The 22,767-nt window shown below is 36.9% G+C and overlaps 1 protein-coding gene across 1 annotated transcript in view; it reads left to right on the top strand.

Moving 5' to 3' along the window:
- Window positions 1–22,767, top strand: part of SARM1 (sterile alpha and TIR motif containing 1) — a 321,533-nt gene that overhangs the window by 217,737 nt on the left and 81,029 nt on the right. Inside the window, exon 6 of the mRNA XM_044054392.1 lies at window positions 1,498–1,600. Within this exon, the coding sequence (XP_043910327.1) occupies window positions 1,498–1,600 (103 nt within the window). The remainder of the gene's footprint in view (window positions 1–1,497; window positions 1,601–22,767) is intronic.

The following is a 22,767-nucleotide window of genomic DNA, read 5'->3' as shown; positions in this document are numbered from 1 at the left end:
AAACATTAGTAAAATTTGACTTTTTTTTTCTAGGATGCATACTTTTAGTAATGGAAGCAAAACAAGGATGCCCTCATTCTCCAGGGTGTTTTGCTCTAATGTTGACACCATCTGTGGAAACGGCAAAGAAATCACATGATACCCAGCAACTAGAATTGGTCCCTAACAATATAAAATAGCTTCCTGGACTTGTAAATGTGGTGCACTCTATTGCATAACTGCATTGTGCATACCCTGTTAAGTATACTGACTTATCATTGCTGTGATTCATAAACATGGATTATTTTAATGATGAACAGTGCACAAAAGAATACAAGTATCATTTGATCTTACACAGGTGTGCATTGTACACACTAGTGTGCAATGCACACCATGCCACTGATTGAACCACTGTGTGGTATGGCAGTGTAGCACAACAGGGAACAGATACCTGGCATACCTTACTCATTAGCAGGTTTCTGCTGAGTTGTGCTCCACAGTGATTCATAAAACTTTTATATTGATCAAGCATGACAGCTAAGCTAGAGTGATAAAGTTAATGCAATTTTTCCAAATGTTTTAGGTATTTAATACCATGACAGGAATGGATCCTTTAGTGTTAGGTGGTCGTAAGGGGACACTAGTCTCATGAAAGCTGCCATGGGGGGGGGGGGGGCTCAACTGTATCACTGTGTGGAGGTAGAGACAAGTGTGGCTGACCTACCACCACTTGGGACACAGGAACCAGCAAGGACTTTTCCTAATTTTTTTGGCATAAGTGCTGATGTTGCTACTCAGCTCTGTAAACTGAACAACACAACAGTAGTGAAAGGGGTCTGCTGCAGTCAAATGCTGATCTGTCCTTTGTATACAGATTCAGATTAAGGGTTTCTCATTTTATATTTTGCTAGATATTGTTTTAACATGTTCTTAGCAATACAAGTGCAAATCTATTACATATAAGATATGTACAATGACACCGTAACTGTATATTGTAGAATATTAGACATGTAATTCCTTTTTAGTTGGGGTTCATAATTTGCTCATATTTCCAGTGCATCTCCTTTCCTTTCCTCCTTGTTTTTTTTATTTTAATATAAATAAAATAAAATTGAAAAAAGATGCACATATACATAATCCATGTTGTTATGCTGAAACATGCTTGGCATTGTTGTAAAAGTAAAATTTATCTCCATGGTTACCGTACCATAATTAATAGCTACACAGTTTCTTCTAATGGTGTCATTCTGACAGCACTTGGTCTCATATTTTTCTGTATTTATATACTTTAAGTTACTTTAACAGTGACAATGGAAAGTGAATCATGAGATGTTTTACATGGATGAGGGTATACGACTTCTCATCATGCCTTATAATTTACATATTTTGTGTTTCGACTTGACTGGACCAATCACTTTGTTGAACTATTACTACATAGTATGATCTCATAATCTGTACTTTTAAATTTTACCCTTTGAAATGCTAACTGAAGATACTTTTTGCTATTATTTTTAAAAGATCTTCTCCAGCCTGCCTTGCCTTGTGATACTTCTGAACCCAGCCAAGAGGGGCCAGATGTCTTCATCAGCTATAGGAGGCTCACAGGGTCTCAGCTGGCCAGGTAAGTAAGAGATGGTTAAGATGTAACTGTAAGTAGATAACCAGACTACTGGCAGAACAGTTTACAGTGCCATTGACCTTTGCTCTGAAGTCAGTTCCTGCTGTTGAAGAGTTAATTAGAGGAGACAATACTAAGTGGAGAAGGAAGACTATAGGGTTTCAGATGAGCATGCTAAATCCTTTAGATTAAATTTATTGCATTTCTAACTCCTGCGAGGAGGGTCCTACTTTGTTATGATTGTTTTTTTATAATTTTTAGCTTGACTTACCAGACAGTTGTACTGTGCATACTTTGTTTTGGAGCCTTAACCATTATGCCAAACCCTCCTAAGTGTTATAGGTTTATATGCAAGTACCAGACTAGCTGTCTTTGTAGGCCATTTTAAGCATAGCCAGTTTCCTTTTCAAAGATAAGAATCAAACTCTGACGTTGTGTCAGTGAGGTAAACAACTTAACCAATATGCTATTCCCTCAACCCCAGATGGGATGGGACTCACTATCCTTGGCCTAGGAGGCCAGTGGATCTGACTGTTAGTTATTGGATGATTCAACTCTGTAATAGCTAGATGCTTACAAAATGTAGTAAACAATGAAAAAGGTGGGGTCTCTATGCTTCCATGGCCCAGAAGATAGGAAAAAATAAATAAATATATATATATATATATATATATATATATATATATATATATATGCATGTTTTAATATCATTTGATTCAACAGTACTTGACTGAAAATGAAATGTTTGAAAGAATCTGACTGAAGACTAATTGACTGATAGCCTGTCTGACTGAAAAGCAACTGATTGACTTTAAAACCATTTGACTAAAGCCTCTCTCAGTGAATCACAAATCACTGAAATATTAAACATAAGAAAATACAACATAAAATATGTCCCCCTGCACCCCCGATGTCGGGGATGTTTCCCTCCATGGCTGCACAACCACTTGAGAAAAGAAAAAACAACATGCACGGTGAATCAGTGTTGGTGCACAATCACTGATCTACTGTGTATGATGTTTTTTTTTTCTTTTCTCAAGTGGTTGTGTGGCCATATATAATTAAGGGGGTTGTGTTTTATTTTCTTACGTTGAATATTTTCAGTGATTTGTGATTTGGTGAAATGAGCTTCAGTGAAATGGATTTTCATTGAATTAGTCTTCAGTCAAATTCTTTCAAACATTTCATTTTCAGTCAAGTACTGTTCAATTAAATGATAGTAAACCTATATGCTCATATGTATATATTGTGTATGTATGTATATATATATATATATATATATATATATATATATATATATATATGTTGTTGTGTCTTTCGGCTTTTCCCGGTTAGGGGTCGCCACAGAGGAACTCTGGTCCGCTAATGATTGGCAGTAGATTTTTACGTGCCAAGTTGCCAGATCTGATGCACAACCTTTTCACGCATGTCTCCACACAGAAGACGCTGTAGCTGAGAATCTATATACCCACATATACACATGCGTGCGGGGATATATATATATATATATATATATATATATATATATATATATATATATATATATATATATATGGGTCTACTTGAAAACACCGACACGCAAAACACCGATGATGAGAACACCGAGACCAGAAGATCGGCAACTGAGATGACCGACAGTTTAAAAGCCCAATGCTGAGAACACCGACATGTCAAGGTAAGTGTGCAATAATGACAGACTTTAGGGTTAGTGGCGGGTTAAGTGAGTTAGCATGAGGGTGCGGGTAAGGTAAGTGTGCGATGGTGACAAACTTTAGGGTTAGGAACGGTTTAAGTGAGTTAGGGTTAGGGTGCGGGTAACGTATGTGTGCAATAATGACAGACTTTATGGTTAGGGGCAGGGTTAAGTGAGTTAGGTTTAGGGTGTGGGTTAGGTTGAGTGTGTGATAGTGACGTACCTTAGGGTTAGGGTTTGGGTTAAGGTTAGTGCATAGATAGTTGTGTATGGAAGGTTTAGTGTAGGTTTGTAAGGTTTTTGTTGTGCTTGTGTTGTGTGTTTTTCAGAAAAGGTATTTGTTTTGTTTTGTTGATTGTCGGGATTGTGGTTTGTCGGGTATGTGAAGTTTTGTGCTTTTAAACTATCGGTCATCTCAGGTGTCCATATTCTTGTCTCGGTGTTCTTGTCGTCGGTGTTTTGCGTGTCGGTGTTTTAAAGTAGACCCATATATATATATATATATATATATATATATATATATATATATATATATATAATTGTATATATACATGTATTTGGAATTAATTACAATCAAAAAGATTTAGTGGATAGTTAAACACATACTTGGGGAGGTACTGCTCCTTTAATTGAAGATATCACTTACGACTGCACACATGAATTTATGGATAAAAGGCACTTGTATAGAAAGGGCACATTTAAACATGGCTGGAGGAGAAGTCCTGCCAAGTCAAATAAAATAAATAAAAAATATCATTAAATAACAGAAGGGAGTTTTTTTTTTCATTCAGCAGCTTGTACATAGTTAAAACTTTAAAGAAATATATACAGATTTTCTTAACATAAACATAAGAAATAAGCAAAGAAAGAGTAGGAATATGTATGCACTGGAATCAGGAAAAGTGGAGCAAGAAATTTTCTTTAATCTGAGTGTCACGTAGGAGAGTGAATGGGGGCTCAAAGTGAAGATTACATTATAGTAGCCAACATGAAATGGGGCTAGAGATGCTGGAATTGTAGCATTATTCAAACAGATAATTGAAAGACAGTTAAGTAGATTAGCCACCTTCAGAAGGTCTTGAGTACATCAGTATTGTGGTAAGACTGGAATGCGGAGGGAATTGTTTATGATATATAGAACACTACATGTCTGTAGCCACCATATGGAAGTTGTTGCTCAATTTGTGTATAGCCATGCTACTGGTAATGTCAGTCAGTGCAGTGTACTCAGAAAAAGCATTGAATTTAAGGCAATTCATATACTTCTTCACAAGATGAGACATTTTAAATCTAGACTGAAGTAACATAAAGGAATACAAATAAACCACTACTGTATATATCCCCTTTTGGGCAGGATCCCCAATGTTACAAAATAAAACTCTATTTAAAGTATAACTAGAATTGCCTAAGAATCAGCAGGGACCATACATGTATAAGAATTACACTAGATATAAAAGGCATAACCTCAAAATTACCAGAAATAACACAAAAACATTTAATGTAATCACATAGATGTTGGCACACTCACATTTCGTAACACAGAGACAAAATAGAAAGATGGCAACACTATCAAAAGAAATGAAAAATCTGATGAATATGAAGGTAAAAATGTATACACTATAGGGAAACAAAAGGAACAGTGATGGAGAAGGAATACTTAAGACAGAAGAAGGTGATAAAAATGTATAACAAAATAAACAAGTAAGGTAGAATTATAAATTATTTAATGACATCATAGTAAATAGGAGGTTTTATACATATGTCAGACAGAAAAGGCAACAAGATAACAGGAGTGTAAAAAAATGTGCACAAAACTAGACTGTATTTTCAGTGACTCCAAGATAAATCAGTGCGAAAGAGTGTAAGCAAAGAGGGAGTTGGAATCAGTGGAAGGAGACCTTCAAGGGTGCAGGAACTAAACGGGGGATATTGCTGAGAAATGGTGCAGTTCAAGGTGTTAGGGGATTAGACTGGCAGATACCAATGGTGTAGTGGTGCAGTACCTGCATTCCAAAAGGATTTTCAATGCTGTGTCTGTGGTTATGGCTGACAACCTGAATCATTTCATATGTGGGATTTTTAACTGTAGTAACCTGCTTGTTGATTTATAGAAAGCATCTTGCTTCAGTTTCAGAGCTGAAGAATTTGTATTTTTTTTTTCATCATCAATTAGGACACATAAGAAATTACACAGGGTGTCAAAAACCCTACACCAATCATTTAAAAGGACAAAACACACTGCGAGACATAAACAATGACAGAATGCTTAGAGGAAATATGACAAAATTAAACATGGCAGTATCAGCACCTATATAATGGAAAAATAAATTAGCAAGATCCTTCTCATATTCCATATTGTGTGCCTTTAATATATTATTACAGCAATCGCATAGTCCCAAAGAATAAAGGCTTGCAATGAAAATGCTACCATAATAAAAGAAAATAAAGATCTGCACAGTATCACTAGAGAATCCAGTTGACCTCTGTAAGTAGGAAAAACATGAAAAAAACCCCACAAAATGTGGCTGCCCAGTGTGACCATTAGCTCTAAATGATTGTCAGTGTTGAAGAGACACCCCAACCTCATGTGCAAGAAAATGGGAAAAAAAGGGGTTGGGATGGATAGATGACTATCCAGCTATCAGTAACATAAAAGAAAGGGCGTATGCAAATGCAAATATAAAATAAAAGAAAGGGCGTATACAAATGCAAATAAAAGTTTAATAACTGCACAACAACTATACTGTAAGCATTTTCATCTGTATACCGAAGACAGACTTCATCAATAAGATGAAAGTAAATACTGTAGTTTACCATCATGTCACAGTTACTAAAACATATGCCCAACATAATCCTTAGAATGCAGAGATACACACATCCTAATATAATTTGTAATATCCCCCACAGCTTTTAATAACACATTTAAAATTTACCAAACTATTCAAACCAGCACTACTATTAGCATTTTTCCTAATTTACCATTGAAATTCCCTATTTTCAAGTTCATCTTCCATATCGAGCCCTTTAAAATTTACTGTCACATGATCATCACAAAAAAGACAAATGTTGGCATATAGTGAAATGTTCGTACAGAGCACTGACAGCCCTTTTTATTACAACAGTGTTCATAATTTAGAGTCCTTAACTTCCTTTTGGTCTTTCCAGTATAGAATGAATAGCAAACAGAGTGCACTGCTGTACACACACTATAGACTCTGCATTACATGTAAAATAATTAGGGTGTGATGAGACTTTTGAGTGGAAGCACAGAAAAACAACTGGATTATCTGATACATACCTACTCATTACATGATAAAATGTATCTCTTCCTTTTTTACTACCACTGTTAAGTTTTTGAGTATTGTCCTGCTCCAAACATTTCTTTAATTTCCTTTTTTTTGTTAAGAATAATGGCTTTTCACCCAGAATATCATACAACACCTGACTAGCAGATAATATTTGCCAGTTATTGTACAATATATGCTTAACACCATGACTAACTAGAAGCATTGTTATTTCTAATCTACCTTCTCACAACTCTCAGTTTGATTTGAAAAACTTGACCAGCTTTCAACTCCAGCAAAAACCTTTTTCACCAGTATCTTTGGATAATCCCTAAAAATAAATCTGTCATGCAAACTTTTTTACTTCCTCTTCATCAGTTGTCATCTGCTTAAGCCTGACATACTGACTTTTAATTAGATACTGTTTAAAATAAGTTAGATGCATGCTATTGTAGAGTAATATAGCATATTGATGACAAAATTCATGGATGAACTCTGTACTTAAGTAATTCCACATTCAAAAAAATAATATAAACCCGCCTGGGTAGCACTTACCCACGGTTGGCGTGGTTTGGTCCCGAGGACCAAACAAAGCCAACATTACCCACACCTGGTTATTGCTATTATAATCATGACATTATTTAAGAAAAGAAACTGTTACTTTTCTTAAATAATGGCATAGTATAATGCCTGTTTACTGCCCTTCCGCAGATGTCTGGCATCCGGTAGTTCTGATGTACTGCGCCTGCGCAGTACATCAGCAACGGAAAGCAAGATCTCGTCTCGCTATGTTAAATGAGTTTAACATAGACAGTTTTAAAATAAACGGACATCTCCGTTGCTTATTTTAACTGTCTCGCTATGTTAAACTCATTTAACATAGCGAGACATAAAAGCAACAGAGATCTTGCTTTCTCCGTAAATGGGTTTAACATGCGAGACAGCTTAAAATAAGCAACGGAGATCTCCGTTGCTTATTTGTCTCGCTATGTTAAACCCTTTAACATAGCAGACAGTGTTTTAAACGAAGTTATACTAATGGAAAAAAGTCCGGGCAACCGGACCTTTTTCCATTAGTATATCTCAATTTACAACGGGCACGCTGGCCAATCAGCGTGCACGTTTTGGGGGGGTCATGGTATAATGCTGGTTTTATCACAGTATGCAAGAAAAAAAAAACTGCTGGAATTTATAAACTTTATGAAAGTCTGTAGTACGTCTTCACTATCTTCCCATGTAACAACAATGCTATAAATAAACCTGTTTGATTTAAAATCTGGATGTATAAATACCAATTTCTCCTTCCAGTAAGATATTACCAAATTAGCATAATTTTAAGCCATCCTTACCCCCATAGCAACACCTTTCAGCTGTTGAAAATATTGTTTGTTAAACTCAAAAAATACTCTCAGTTAAAACATTACCTTCTAATAATATAATAGATAACCAACTCTGTCCCTCTAGCATTCAAAAATACTGTTGTACAATGCTTTCACATCTGCTATGATCAAAACATACATACTTTTTCAACTGTCCCAATTTTTGCAGAATGCCCAGATTTTTGCCACATATTTTCAGTCTGTTTCTCATAAAATCTGTGGTTTTCTGGCAAATCATTGAGGAACGAAGTCACTAAAATACTAAATTGTGACAGGTATTTAAATTTCAGACTTCATATCCTTCAGAAAATATATAATAATGCAAAACTTGTTATTCTAGCAATTTTCTAAGTTTATAGGAGCACTATTTAAAATCTGTCCCTATTTTTTGCTCATTTATATCTTTTTATAGTTTAGTAAAGCCAATCATGTTGTCTTCTCTCAGAGAGGAGATGCTGAAAAAAGTCCCCCTTCCTTACCATTATTCATGAGTACCAACACTTGCCCTAAACCTACTCCTGCCCTAACCCCATCCCTACATATTACATCGCTAAACACCCTTTCTCTAACAGAATAATTATATGGACACAGTCTACCTGCAAGTTAAGTGTTCCATTTGTTATTGTTGCTTCTGTTAGAGATATCAAAATGATACTCTTTAACTTCCCCTTGCGATCGATGCCAGCGGGGTAATGTGTGTGTTTGCATTATTAATATGTTTACACCAATGTAACATGTTTTTTTATAAGCTATGCTTGGCACTCAGCAATATATATATATATATATATATATATATACATATATATATATATATATATATATATATATAAACCCACACATATATGCTCTACTTAAAATAATCTAAACAGCATAATATTGACAGCAAAAACATATAAACTCAAAAATATCTAAACACAAAATAGCAAAAAAAATCTACAGAATCTAAGCATGTCTAAAATCAATGTTTTTGAGGGGAGAGGCAAACCCCATACACCTCCTCATCTCCTGAGAAACATGTGTGTGTATACCACCTTAGTTTAACTTCAGTTTTGTTAATATTTTGTGTTTAGCTATTGCTGCCGATATTATAGTTCTTAAAGAGGTTTGTCTAATTTTGAATCCAATCATGCATGGCACCAATAATGCAGTGTCAGCCAACAAATATAAGTATCCAACATAGGAAATCCACTCAGAACACTTTATTTTACAGTTAAGCTCTTTCTTCCCATAAAGGTACTTCATAAGAACTGTTGAATATGATTAAAACTATCAATAAATATGTTAATTACCACTCACACGATCATAAAACATCCAATAGGTGCATCTAAACAATCAATTAATTACTGTTCAGGAATGTCATCTCCACAAAAGATTAAACAATAATCAAATATAATATATATTTGTAAAACATATGTAATATATATATATATATATATATATATATATATATATATATATACATGTAAAAAATATATATACATGGGAAAATACATATAAGAAATATTTATGAAAAACATCTTAAAAATGTTACTAGACTATAAAGATGCATTAACAGATTGTACTGGATTAAACTTCTAGATGTTTTAGTTTCAATAAAGAGCTGATAGAACACATTTTATTTAATAACGGGTTTACCATAGCATTTAGTTTTCGCTGCCATATTAATTCACTCTTAGAGAAATCCTCTTCTATTATAAAGCCTCTCAAATCATTCTTAACCTGCTCAATAACAATAAACTTAAATTTATATGAATGGTATTCAGCAGTGTGTCTATAACGAGCATTAGCGCTCTTACATTTTCTGATATCCAACTGGTGCACATACATCCTCTCTTTTAACTTCCTAGATGTTCTTCCCTCATAAAATGCTAAATATAAGTTACAACATGCTAAATAAACAGCCTGCATAGATTCATAATTATAATGACCATTAATATTGTACATAACTCCCCTAATGAATTTCCCATTTTGGATACTTATATTTGTTTGCTTACATTGCATTATTGGTGCCATACAGGATTGTGTTACACCGGTTTAATTGTTTCTGGCTCTAGTTTGTTTCATAATTTTTAATCGATTTAGTAAGAAATAATGATTTCCTTCTGAATACTGAGTCTTTGCTTGCCCAGCCAACTGAGAAAGATTTTAATGCTCAGAACTCAAGAAAAAGGATAACATTATGATAGTTGTGAAACAAGTGTTTTCATGCCCTTTTCCTTTATTTTTTGTCAATTTAAAGCTTTTATTAACAAAATAAACCAAAAAAGGTAGGTATAATTTTTGCACAATCCTCATGTATAGCATGCTTATTAAACTAGCTGGAGGCCATCTCTTAAGTATATCTACATTGACCTACATTGAATTTATACAAATAAACAAAGGGAATCATAAAAAGATAACTTTTATAATACACATGGAAATCCTCCTAGTTGCATGAACAAGACCACCTTGGGGCTTTGAAGTTTATGTTTCCATGTGTCCTAATGCTTCCAGTACAAGGCTTCATATGACAAAAGCTGAATGGCTGCTAAATAAATAACTTATGCAGTGATCACAAGAACTGCAAAACAATTCTCATAATAGGTAAAGCCAGGAAATCTTTCTCTTGGAATGTCTTTCACCACTCCTGTCACATCATAGGCACTGGCAAAGATGCTTCACCCTGTACTTAGAGAGCCTATCTGAGGTCTTTCAAACTTTAAGGAACCTGTTATTGAGAGAAATATTTCTTTATGAATAAATAAGAGGGAGTGCTGTGAGTAGATACTTCCAATGCCATGGTTATTTGGTATATAAACAAGCATGGCAGAACATTTGGTTACATTTGTGCAAAGAGGTTTAGAAAATTGTGAATGTACATATGGCTAGTAGGACACATCATGATATTGCAAGTAGTTTATCTTCTAAAAAGGACAACTGTCAGCCAGATTCATTGATCAGGTTTGTATTAGTGATCTGGGAGTGGTAAGAAAACAGCTCAGTCCAGCTCTTAACAAATCAGTGGGGATTCCCTCTAGCAGACTTGTTTGTAAAAAAAAAAAAAAAGAAAGATATTATGAGCTCATGTGCATTAATGCACACTTGCACATGCACACACACACACACACACACACACACACACTCGTTCCTTTCTGCCATCATGAATGACAGTTTTCCTCATTCCTTGGTGCCAGGATATGCATTATTCCTTTCTTTCATTTCCTGTGATCCAGAAGGTACTGCTCAAAGCCAAAGGGTATACGGGCAAACATAATTTTCAAAACATCTAAACAGGCAAGCAGGCTATTTACCTGTACCTCTTCATTTCTGTAAAACACTTAAAACAGTAGCAATGGTTAGTTTTTCAGACAAACTTCAAATTTTCTAACCTGCATATCCAGAGGATTTGTTTTAATTCCAAGAAGCTCATGTCGCTTGACACAGCTCATAACTCACACAAGCAAACAACAGGTTTGTGAAATGCCTGTGTGTCCATCTAGATGGTGTGTGTCTTGTTTGCATTTCCTTATATAATAAAACTTTGAATTAGCTGATTCTTGCTATCTCTTTAAATTAACCATCATACCTCTCAACCTCTAAGAACAAGAAATCTAGACAAAGCCATAAATGACAGGGGACAAAGGACCAAAATCAGGGACAAAATTTAAATATTGCCTTTATAAACCTAGACAGTTGCTAAAATAATAGGTTTTGCATTAGCATATATTTTCCAAATAATATGAAACCTGAAACTTAAATGTTTGTCATTTAGTGACTTCATTTATCAGTGATTTGCTAGAAAATCACAAATTTAAAGAGGAATAGACCAAAAATATCAGGCAAAACCTGGTTATTCTACAAAAATCTGGATGGTTGACAGGTATGACCATAGAGTTCCATAAGCTAACTGACCTACAGTTAAGTCAGGCTTGTAGTATCTCTATTTTGGATTGTGGCATTTGCAATCTTAGCTGAGAGTTTCTGAGATTTGCAGTTAGCAGAATTCTTACTATTCTTATGACAGGTCAGGAAACTTTCAGAAAATCTTCTCTGGAAATCTTGATATGAGGACAAGTCTTTTTTTTTCATGGGGGCGGTCAGCAGGCAAGTCTGTTTATGCAAAATTTAGTCAATTTTTAGTATCATCTGACTTTGACTATCCAAACCATTTTTATTAGACATATTTGTGTTACACTTGTGTAAAAGCACCTTTCAGCAATTTATACCTGTTTGCCTGTGACCCCACCACCATCATACCTCCACTATGTGAAAGGACTGCACACATAGTGTGTAACCCTTATGTGAAACTGTGCAGAATGTCTATGAATACCAAGGCTGTGTGAAGGTAAGGAACATTGCATTTAGTGGAGTTGAAAAGACTTGTCAGAAAATGGCACAGCATGTTTCTAAAAGCAAAAAAATTGAAATGCATTACTTTATCCATTATTTCTTTTACTTTGGTTGCGGTCTTATATCAGAGGTATACGAAATTATACAATGGATATGTTTTATATGAAAGATAGTATCTGTGTGAAGGCAAGGGGATTACATTTACTGGGTCAAAGCTAATCATCAGTATGGCTTGTCAGGTTAGTTCAGTGTATGTATATGAGAGCAACACATTGAAATGCATTGCTGTTGTCATTATTTCTTTCACTTTGATTAAACATGACTTTAAAACATGACTATCTTGAGACATTACATTTACTAGGTCACATTTAAACAGTCATCACTTTGGCTTATTTGGTGCATATAAACAAGAGCAACAATTTTAAATAAACCACTGTGACCTTTGTTTCTTTCACTTTGGTCATAGCTAAACATCAGAAGTAAATATAAAGTGCCTATCTTTGATGAGTGAGGAGGCAGGCTGTATGTCAAGATAAGAGCTATTGTATTTACATTAACTGATAAGAGATACAGCTTGTTATGGAGGGCATGTGTCTGTGAACAACAAGTTGAAATATATTGCTGTGCCTGTTATTTATTTCATTTTGCAGTCAAACATCAGAGGTGTAAAGTCAGAAAATAGTTACTGCTTGGGGGTGGGGGAAAGCAGTCTGTGTCTGAGGGCAACGTTTAGTTATATTATCACAGTTAAATGATCACTGATGTGGCTTGTCAGGGAGGCGCAGTGTATGTATGTGAGAGTGACAATTTGAAATTAATTATTTTGAATATTACTGAATTTTGATACAAATGAAATAGGTACATAAAAAGTAGATATTTGTCATGGTTGGGGTACAGTCTGTTTAGGAAAAGGACTGCTATCATATGATCACAGTTAAACATTTGTTGATCTGAATTGTTATGGCAGTGTGAATATGTGTATGGGGTGAATTTGTGTGTGTGAAAAAAATAATCACCACAGCTTTTATCTCTGGGGAATTAATATGATTTGTTTTAAATCAAAAGAGCTATACCTATCAGAATAATCATTCTACACTATGAGCTGAAACTAGTTATGAATACAATAATGACAGCCCATATTTCAGCTTTCAGGTTGTTACTTCAGTTCACAACAACTATTCATGTTTTCCTATTTCTTCACTATGGCAAATGTATACATAAAATTATGCTTTACAGAATAAGAACTAAAAGCAGCATACATGTGTTCTAGCATTTGAAATGTTCATACAGAAACATATGACATTATTGGAAATTGTGATTTGTACTCAGAGATTCACAATCTAGCTGTTCCATTGTTTCTGCAGCTAAAAGCAGAATCTAAATTTCACAGATATAACTATATAGTGATAAGAAACACCAGCAAGCATAGGTGGCATAAAAGTTTGCCAGATTTCCAGGTTGCATTATACTTTGTTTCCATTAGGATGAGTTTGTCTGTGGCATTTATTCGGGGTGGGTAATACCATATACATCAAGAATATATCTGTATTAAGTTGTTATTTTGTCCGATTTGAAAACAAAATGTGATTCTCCAGAAAATGGAACCTTTTTTATCAGTGGAAAAATGTCAAAATCAAAGCCCCCTATAGTGATAATGGGAATGTGGTGGAGCTGACTTTAGCATTGAGATGCATTGAAATTCGTAAGGGTGAAGCACAATTCATAAGTACATGTTGCAACACAATGTACAATTCTCTATGTTTTCTAAGAACCGAGAAAGAGGATTACTATGTGGTCTGTAACACCTAAGTGCTTAACATAGCGTTTTAAAAACATTAAATAATGATAGGTCATTCCAATGTACTTGATTTACAGTAGGGGTGGGTGTAAAGTTTGTTTTCAAAGTAAGTAATGCAGTTTATGTCCAGAATATGTCTACACTGGGTTGTCTTCAGATTAGAAATAAACATATATATATATATATATATATATATATATATATATATATATACATATATATATTTTTTAGTAGAAATGTGTCATGATCAAAACTCTCTCTTCTGACTGGAACTATTTAGTGAGATCAATCTGAGCGATGAGTTGCATTTAAATCTCTAAAGGTGGAATTGCACACTTAGGTGCCATATATACTTGGGTGTCCAAGCAGATTTCACTGAAATTTTACAATGAGCTGCCAAATGGGAATTGCCAAGTATCCTTTTATACATCGTACTGAATATACTATTTTACAAGCATTTGACAGGATCAGTCTGGCATGTTGTATTCCATTAGGAGCAAATGTCTTTTGATTGGGATAGGGAATGTTGCACAAGCCAAAAATATATCTGTCTTTTGAGTTGCAATTGTGTATAAGTCTCCTGAATAGGGGTATTTTGTCTCTAGCTTTATTCTCGTCCCCGCCCTATGTTTTTTTTTTTTAATTGTTATGTTTACATAAAAGTAAAATTATTACTGAAGAAGACACTTTCTGTACTGAAACTGGTATAACTGTGCTACATTGCTATTAAATGGATTTAATAAAAATCCTGATGCATTTTTTTTCTTTTTGTGGTGCTGATAATTTTTTTTTCACATTTGTGGTTTGACTATTTGGATGTCTTGCACACAATCATTCTTGGCAGAATCATGCACTCACTGTTAGAAGCTGCGTAGGTTCATAGGTGTGTACTAGACTAATGGCCCTGGAGCCTATATAAGCCTAGCCCAAGAAGATTCCCTGGCATCATACCACCCAAAGTTAGTTTCCAGTGCCCCTGTCAAGCAAGGCCACTGAAGTGATCCCCGGGGTGAACTTCCTATTGCCCACCCACTCATCAAGATTTCTCTTAAAGAGGGTCAGTGAAGTGTTCTGCTTGATGTGAATGGGAAGTTTGTTCCAGAGTATGGGAAGTTTCTGGGTTAGGAACCTGTCCCTCCAGCATGTTCTCTTTATTGTGGTAATGAGGTTCAGATCCCTGGAGCGTGTGGCATGGAGGGATTGGGATTTTTTTAGGTGTAGCATATCTAGCAGCTCTGGGTCAGACATTGCTTTGTAGGTCAAGCAGAGATTGCCTCTAAGTAGGTGATAAGAGACAGAGTATAGCTGGAGTTTTTTGAGTCTGTCCATATAGGGGATGTGTCTAAGGCCTACGATCCTCTTAGTGAAGTATTTTTGTGGCCTTTCCAGTTGTTGTAGGTGGCTAGTGAGGTACATACCAAACGAGGCATTGTATTCTATAATAGGTATAATGAGGGATGAGTAGAGAGGGATTATGACCTCTTTCTTCCTGGATGAGAAACCTTTTGTAATGAGATGTGCCACATAGAAGAACTTTCTGACTACAGTGGCAGTGCGGTTATCAAAGGAGAGGTTGCTGTCAACCTGTGTCCCCAGGTCTCTTACCACACCCTTCGGTGTTTAATGGACTACCACCTATGTGGTAGTTCATGGGCATCAAATTTTTCCCAAAGGGAATGACAATTCACTTTTTGGCATTGAGCTTAAGGCCATGGTTCTGGCAGCAGTCATTGGTATCAGTGAGGCCTTTTTGTAGAATGTCTACATCAGTTGAAGAATCAATAATGGCTCCCAGTTTGCAATCATCTGCGAACTTGGTCAGTCAGAGTCCCTTTGTGATGGCTTCAACTTCAGAGAAGTAGATGCAAAACTGGAGAGGACCTAGGACCTATCCCTGAAGTAGATGCAAAACTGGAGAGGACCTAGGACATATCCCTGTGGGACACCACTTATAACTGGTCAGTAGTCAGATTTGGAATCTGCTACTTTCACAGTGTGGGTTGTATCAGTGAGCGAGTTGGCAACCCATCTTATGACATAGGGGTTACTTGTGTCTATGTCTGGAATCAGCAACTAAGTGCATTCTGAATGTGATAATCATGACATTTATTTGAGGGTGAGGGATTTCATAGATTAAATTAATAATTTTTTTCTTAAAAAAATAATTTTCTAGGAGTTTTCAAAAAATGTCAGAGTTATAGTTCTATATTTGCAAGTACCACCCATGGGAGTACATAGCTGTCTGACAGCTCTTCTTCCTACTTGGTTTACAGCAAGCATATGAATTTGTCAAGTTTCTGGCTGACAAACTTTGTCTAAATCATATCAATAAGGTGCCCATATTAAATCAGACCTAAAATAATGCCCAGTTTCTGGCAGTTTAAAATGTTACAGCAAGAAAAATTAATATTTTGTTTGTTCAAAGAGACATACATTATATCTGAGGCAGTTCTGTCTTCCTGCCTTCAGCGATATTAGCTTATACATTATGCTTTGTAAGGATGAATATTTAATTGTTTTACCCTGATAATGTTAAAAGAGTAGATGGGGACAGTACAGAGGTAGTGCCACTTGTAAGTGTCAGATTCAAGAGAGAAGAGCCATTAAAACTTGCGGAATTGCAAACTATTTAAAATATTCTGCTTTACTTAAAATTGTAGCTGTCATTCTTTTCAGAGTAAACACATGCAACAGCTATCAAACTCATAAATATAGACTTTCTATGACATCAGGCCTAAAATAATAAAAATGTATGCACAACAGTGATTTTTTTAATGCAGTGGCATAAAAAGATATTAAAATGCACTTTTTTCATTAATATTCAAGTTACTGCTGCTCCTGTGTCTCTGAAGCTAGATGACTGCCTCACTATCATTTTCTGATAAGTTCTTGAGAACATTTCAGGCTGCTTTTGGAGCCATTTATACAGTGAAAAATAATAAGCATAAATAAAGCCAGAGGACAATAGTTTTGACAATGGTCACTTGTAAAATGGTTACTTTTTTGCTTAAAATCTCCTTCATTTTCAGAGTAATACTAAATGACAGAGTCCAGCTTTCCTTTTTATGGGTTTTTTCCTGCCTTGCTACTCCAGTGAGGCTACTAGAAGTTGGCACTATGCATGTGGTACATGTGAATAATTAACATTTTGAATGCCAAGTTTAAAGAAATAGTATGGCATATGGGGGCTGGAAAATTCCTTAACACCCCCCCCCTCCAACAAACACGCATACACATAAAAATACAGCAGTCTGATGTCCCAGTTCTCGTCAACATAAGATTGATAGTATGAAAAAATGATGGGATGGAATAAAATTACTGGTAGGAGAAACCAGGTACATCAGAACATCAGAGATGATGCCATGGCTGGGCCCTAAAATAAAAAAAAATGTTTATGAATTTGCTGCCTGGAATATTGCTAAAAATCATTTTGATAACTTGTTAGGTTACATTTACTTTCCAGTCATCCTTCATTATTCCACATGATTGCAGTTCACCGTTAAGTGCCTTGGTGAATTAAATTCCTTGGATATTATTCTAAGTGTTTGCTCCCTGACAAGAAATTATAATCTGTATCATTTTGTGGAATGTTTCTCCTTAGATAGCCTATCTTAATGTGCTATGACCAGTTATACATACTGTAATCAGACTAAAATAAATAAAGAGACGTATAAATATCTACATAAAATAGATAACTGCCCAACTTTAGAATTACAGCCTTTTGATGCTTGGGTCAGTTTTTTTTTCACTCTGTGAGAAAAATGCCTTAACTCAGTCAAGCAAACTGACTTCCACTTTTACAGTGCCTGTTACTTATGAGTCTAGAACATTTATGCCAAGTTTGGAAATGGGCCCAGTATTCCTACTCAGTTTCTAAAAACATAAATGAATCAGATGTTCTTTGTTTTTCACTGTTGCAGTCATCACATTTGGGTTATCCCTGCTGGGGTAGCCCTCGGCCGGCCTGAATATCAGAGACTTAGTATTTCTGCGTCGGTTGCTGTCACTTGAAGACTGACATCAGGTCATCAGGGGTATAAAGGAAGGCAGACGATGCCATTACATCAGTCTTTCTTGTTGTGGAGCCTGAAGCAGAAGCAGTTCGTACGAGTGCCGGTTGGCCGCTACCTCAGTTTTGTTTACGAATTGAAGTTGAAGTCTGAAAGCTAAGTATCCTGTTGGGGATCCTGTTGTTTTGCACTAAATGATGTCAGAAAAAGTTAATAATTGTTTCTCCTGTGGAAAGCAGATACCACACCGGACTTCCATTCTTACTGTGCCACTTGTCTAGGCTCACACCAAGATGTCCCTCATTGTCAGTTCTGTGCTTTGTTTAATGCCAGAACTATTCATCGTCAGCCCCTTCCTGTAGCCAGATATTTCCATTTATAGTCCTTGAATTCTGATATGGCTTCCATAAGCCATCTGACAGCAGACCTTCTGAAAAAATGTAAAATCAGAGCGCATAGGACTAAACCTTCTGACAACCCTACTGCCAAGCTGGTCGGCAGTCCTCTGGAATTCAGTGAGGCGCTTTCGCAGCCCCTGATGCCCACTTCAGTTAATTCACAGGCCTCTACTGAGACCCTTTTAGAGTCCAGTATGCCACAGAACTCTTCTTCGTGTAAGGATCCTGCAATCATCTCTACCTTGGATGGGTCCGGAGCCGCTGTGCAGGTACCGGCTTCCAAGGAAAGTCCGTCAATACACCGAATCCAGACATAAACCGACTCCTTCTTTCACGGCTACCATTTTGTTCTAAACCAGCTGAGTTCCTTAGGCCCAGGGGTCGAACTACCCCCAAGAAACTGCCTTCCAGCCATTCTTTGGTGCCTGCTCCCTTGCCTCAGTCACAAATGCTTAGAATGGCAGATGACCTTATCATGCTGATTAGGGGAAGCCAAGCCAGTCCCTCAAAAAAAAAAAAAGAGAGATCTGTCTCCAAAGGTTTTGTCCGAACAAGAGTCAGATGAATCTGATGCATCTGACTATGAAGACATGCAGCCCCTCTCTACATATGAGGATTCTGATGCAGAAGAATCTATTCCTTCAGCCTCTCCCCCAGAAGATTTTTCTTTTGGGGAAACCCTGCATACTTTAAGGGAGCATTTCAAATGGGAGAGTCAAGACTACCCACAGTCTAAAAAGAGACTCAGAGAGTTCCTGGACCTTCCACAGCAGAGGCCCCTAGCAATCTCCCCAGTCCTAGATGTGGTAGATGATGTCTTCCTTGAATCCAGCTTGACTCCAGACGCTCTCCCTCCTGCTCCCAGAAAGCCCTGACTCTCACAAATATTTCTTTAAAAACCTAATAGCGGACCCTAAGGTCATTACTCAAGGCCCAAAAGGTTTAAAGCTATTTTAGCTAAGAATCCCACCCCCTCAGACAGGGATACCAGAGCACTGGACAGATGGGGTAAAAAAAGTATACACCTCAGCTACGCCTACTCTTGCTATCAGGGCAGTCACTTGTCAGTTCCATATGCTTAAATATCAGCAACATACCTTGGAACTCCTTAAACAAAAAATTACCTCCTTTCCTGCATGGGCAGAACCTACGATTTACAGGAGTTAATGCACTCTGCTGGTCAAGTAACTAAACACACTTTGCACTGCAGTTTTGACACCCTAGAAGCTTCTTGCAGGGCAGCAGTCACTGGATCTGTCATTAGAAGACATGCATGGCTTAAGGAACAACCCCTGACAGACCATATCAAATCAAAATTGTTGGGTGCCCCCTTGCACAAAGATAACTTATTTGGTATGAAAGCAGAAGAGGTGTTAGAAAAGATGGAAGAAAAAGCAAAATCTATGCAGACTGTTAAAGATTTCTTGCAGGTACAGCCTCCTAGGTTCAGCAGGCATTTTCCTTCCAAGCACTGGTCCTTTCCTATATCTAGTAAACAGGGCTAGCCTAGGCCCCATGGAAACAGACCTCCAAGACAGCAGTCCCATGTGTTGCTGAGATCTAAACAGTGGACTGCGTCCACTTCAAAGCCAAGGAGTTCTAAGCCATCCCCTTATGGCAAAAATTCACAATGACTCACCCCATTCCTACCTCGCCTCTGCCCACCATCACATACCCCTAGGCGGAAGACTCTCCTTTCACTCAAGCACCTGGGCCACCATTACCAAGGACCAATGGGTTCTGAATATTGTGTCTCAGAGGTATAAATTCTCCTTCCACACCCTTCCAACCCCCAAAGGGTTCCCAGATCTACCACCAAATCAGTGGGCAGAGGCTGAAAAGCAAATCCATACCCTGCTCTCCTTGGGAGCAGTAGAACACGTTCCTGCAGAGCAGATAGGCCAAGGCTTCTACTCCAGACTTTTTCTGGTATCCAGAAAAGATGGCACCTGGTGCCCCATCCTCAAGCTATCCGTTCTAAACACCTTCCTGATGATCCCAAAATTCAAAATGCTCACCCCCCAGCAGCTGCTACCCATGCTGTTCGAGGATGCTTGGCTAGTCACCCTGGACCTAAAAGAGGCCTGCCTCCCACATTCCCATCAGGGAGTCCTGCAGAAAATATCTTCACTTCAGGGCAGGATCTCAGCACCTTTGCTCCTCCACTGTTTTCATTTTAGTTAAATACAATCTTTCTAGAAGGAAGATGAAGAATCAGACATTTTAACATTTTAAATCTATTTTAGGGCTTATATAAATGGTTCTAGTGGAGTAAGGATCTAATTGCTATTCCAGTTGTATTTACTGTTTATAACACCTGATTTTACTTTCCAATTTAATAAATCATTCTGAGGAATCATCTGCTTAAATGCTTAATCTACTAAATATTGCAAAAACATAGCCGCTCAAGACAAACTATGCAAAGCAAGCCTAATTGTTAAGTGATGCAGTTTATGTGGTTAGGTGTTTCACAAGCTGGGAATGATGACTTACCTAGTGTTTCACTGATTAACATTAGAAAATATATTGCACTCGAGTAAACTGAAGGGCATGTATAACCTCTTCCACCCCCAAATTACCTAACCAGGTAGTTCTCCCAGGTTGCATGTAAAAAGACACTTACACCTAGTCATACCTTTCAACCGTCCAGCTTTTTGCCTCATATCTTTGGCCTGTTTCTCATGAAACCTGTGGTTTTCAGGCAAATCACTGAGATAATCAGAGGACTGTGTGTCTGTGTGTGTCTTTCGGCTTATCCAGGTTAGGGGTCACCACAGCGGAACTCCGGTCTGCTAATGTTTGGTAGTGGATTTTTATGTGCCAAGTTACCAGCCCTGATGCAGAACCTTCAACAAAGGCACGCCCATTCATGCATGCCTCCACACAGAAGACGCTCTAGCTGAGAATCGAACGCGACAACGTCTTGCTGTGAGGCAACAATGCTACCGCAGCACCACTACCGCAGAGGACTAAAGTTACTAAATAATGACATACATTTGAGTTTCATAATGACATACATTTGAGTTTCAGACTTCATATCATTCTGAAAAATGCATGCTAAAACAAATTCTATCAATTTTCAAAGTTTATAAGAAAAATATTTAAAATCTGTCCCTATTTTTGGACCTTTGTCCCCCCATTATATCAGGCTTTATTCAGATTTCTTATGCTACTAAGTTGAGAAGTATGCACCTAGTAGACTTTCCAGTTAACAAATTCATTAAAAAACTCATTGGAACCAGACAAAGGTGAGTGCCTTGTTCGTAAATGATCCTAAAAGAACAAACCAAGATTTTTTTATTAAAAAATAGTTAAAATACTTGTAATTTTATATGCAAGATGATGGCTACAGTGTGTGTGTGTGTGTGTGTGTGTGTGTGTGTGTGTGTGTGTATGTGTGTGTGTATGTGTGTGTGTGTGTGTATGTGTGTGTGTATGTGTGTGTGTGTGTGTGTGTGTGTGTGTGTGTGTGTGTGTGTGTGTGTGTGTGTGTGTGTATGCAGAATATACATACAGAAATAATTAAGCACAGGTAGTCAGTAGCATGTCTTTTAGAAGAAACTATAAAGAAACTAAAATACATTCAGAACACACATACATGATAGGTTTGAACATATCCTAACTCCATTCAGGCCATGAAAATAAGTCAAGTTTGAATTTCAAATACTGGAATTGTGAGACAAACATCTTAACCAGTTGACAAAAAGGCAAACCTCTGACCAGAGACAGATGACCTGTCTGCGACAAAAACAGAAAAACAACAGTTTTGTTCCTCAACCCTGCATGCTAGCAAAAACAACTAACTCAAAGCCTTCTTCTAGGAGTAGAAAACATATAGTCACAGAATTTTAGATTACATACACCTTCCATGATTGGATGCTTGCTTATGAGAGTATGATTGGGTGAGCTGTACCTGTCTCCCTATTAGAAGTGTGAGACCTGACAGTGCATTGAGACTTTGAAAACTAAACTGCTGTTCAAACAGAAAAACAGGGAAATCCAAAACTCACTGTCACACCTTTCAAGCACTCCTGCAAGGGGCTTTGCCTACTACACCACCGAAGCACACACCTTTGCTATGTACTAACCTTGAAATGTCTATATCTTGTAGTTGGGGGAGTGCGTGTCTATTGTCAGCCATCGAATGGGCTAACCATCGAATGGCTGAACATCAAACAATAAGCATCGAAAGTTCACCCAGCGAACTTTCCTTTCATCGACAGGTTAAGTAACTACTTGTCCAACACTTTCCCATCTCACACATGGAAGTGTTTCAAAA

Source organism: Protopterus annectens, chromosome 13.part0 (assembly GCF_019279795.1).
Source record: "Protopterus annectens isolate FY-2018-M chromosome 13.part0, PAN1.0, whole genome shotgun sequence".
In the NCBI taxonomy this organism is placed as follows: domain Eukaryota; kingdom Metazoa; phylum Chordata; order Ceratodontiformes; family Protopteridae; genus Protopterus; species Protopterus annectens.
The sequence above is the reverse complement of the archived record's forward strand: the minus strand, read 5'-3'. Positions and strand labels throughout refer to the sequence as shown.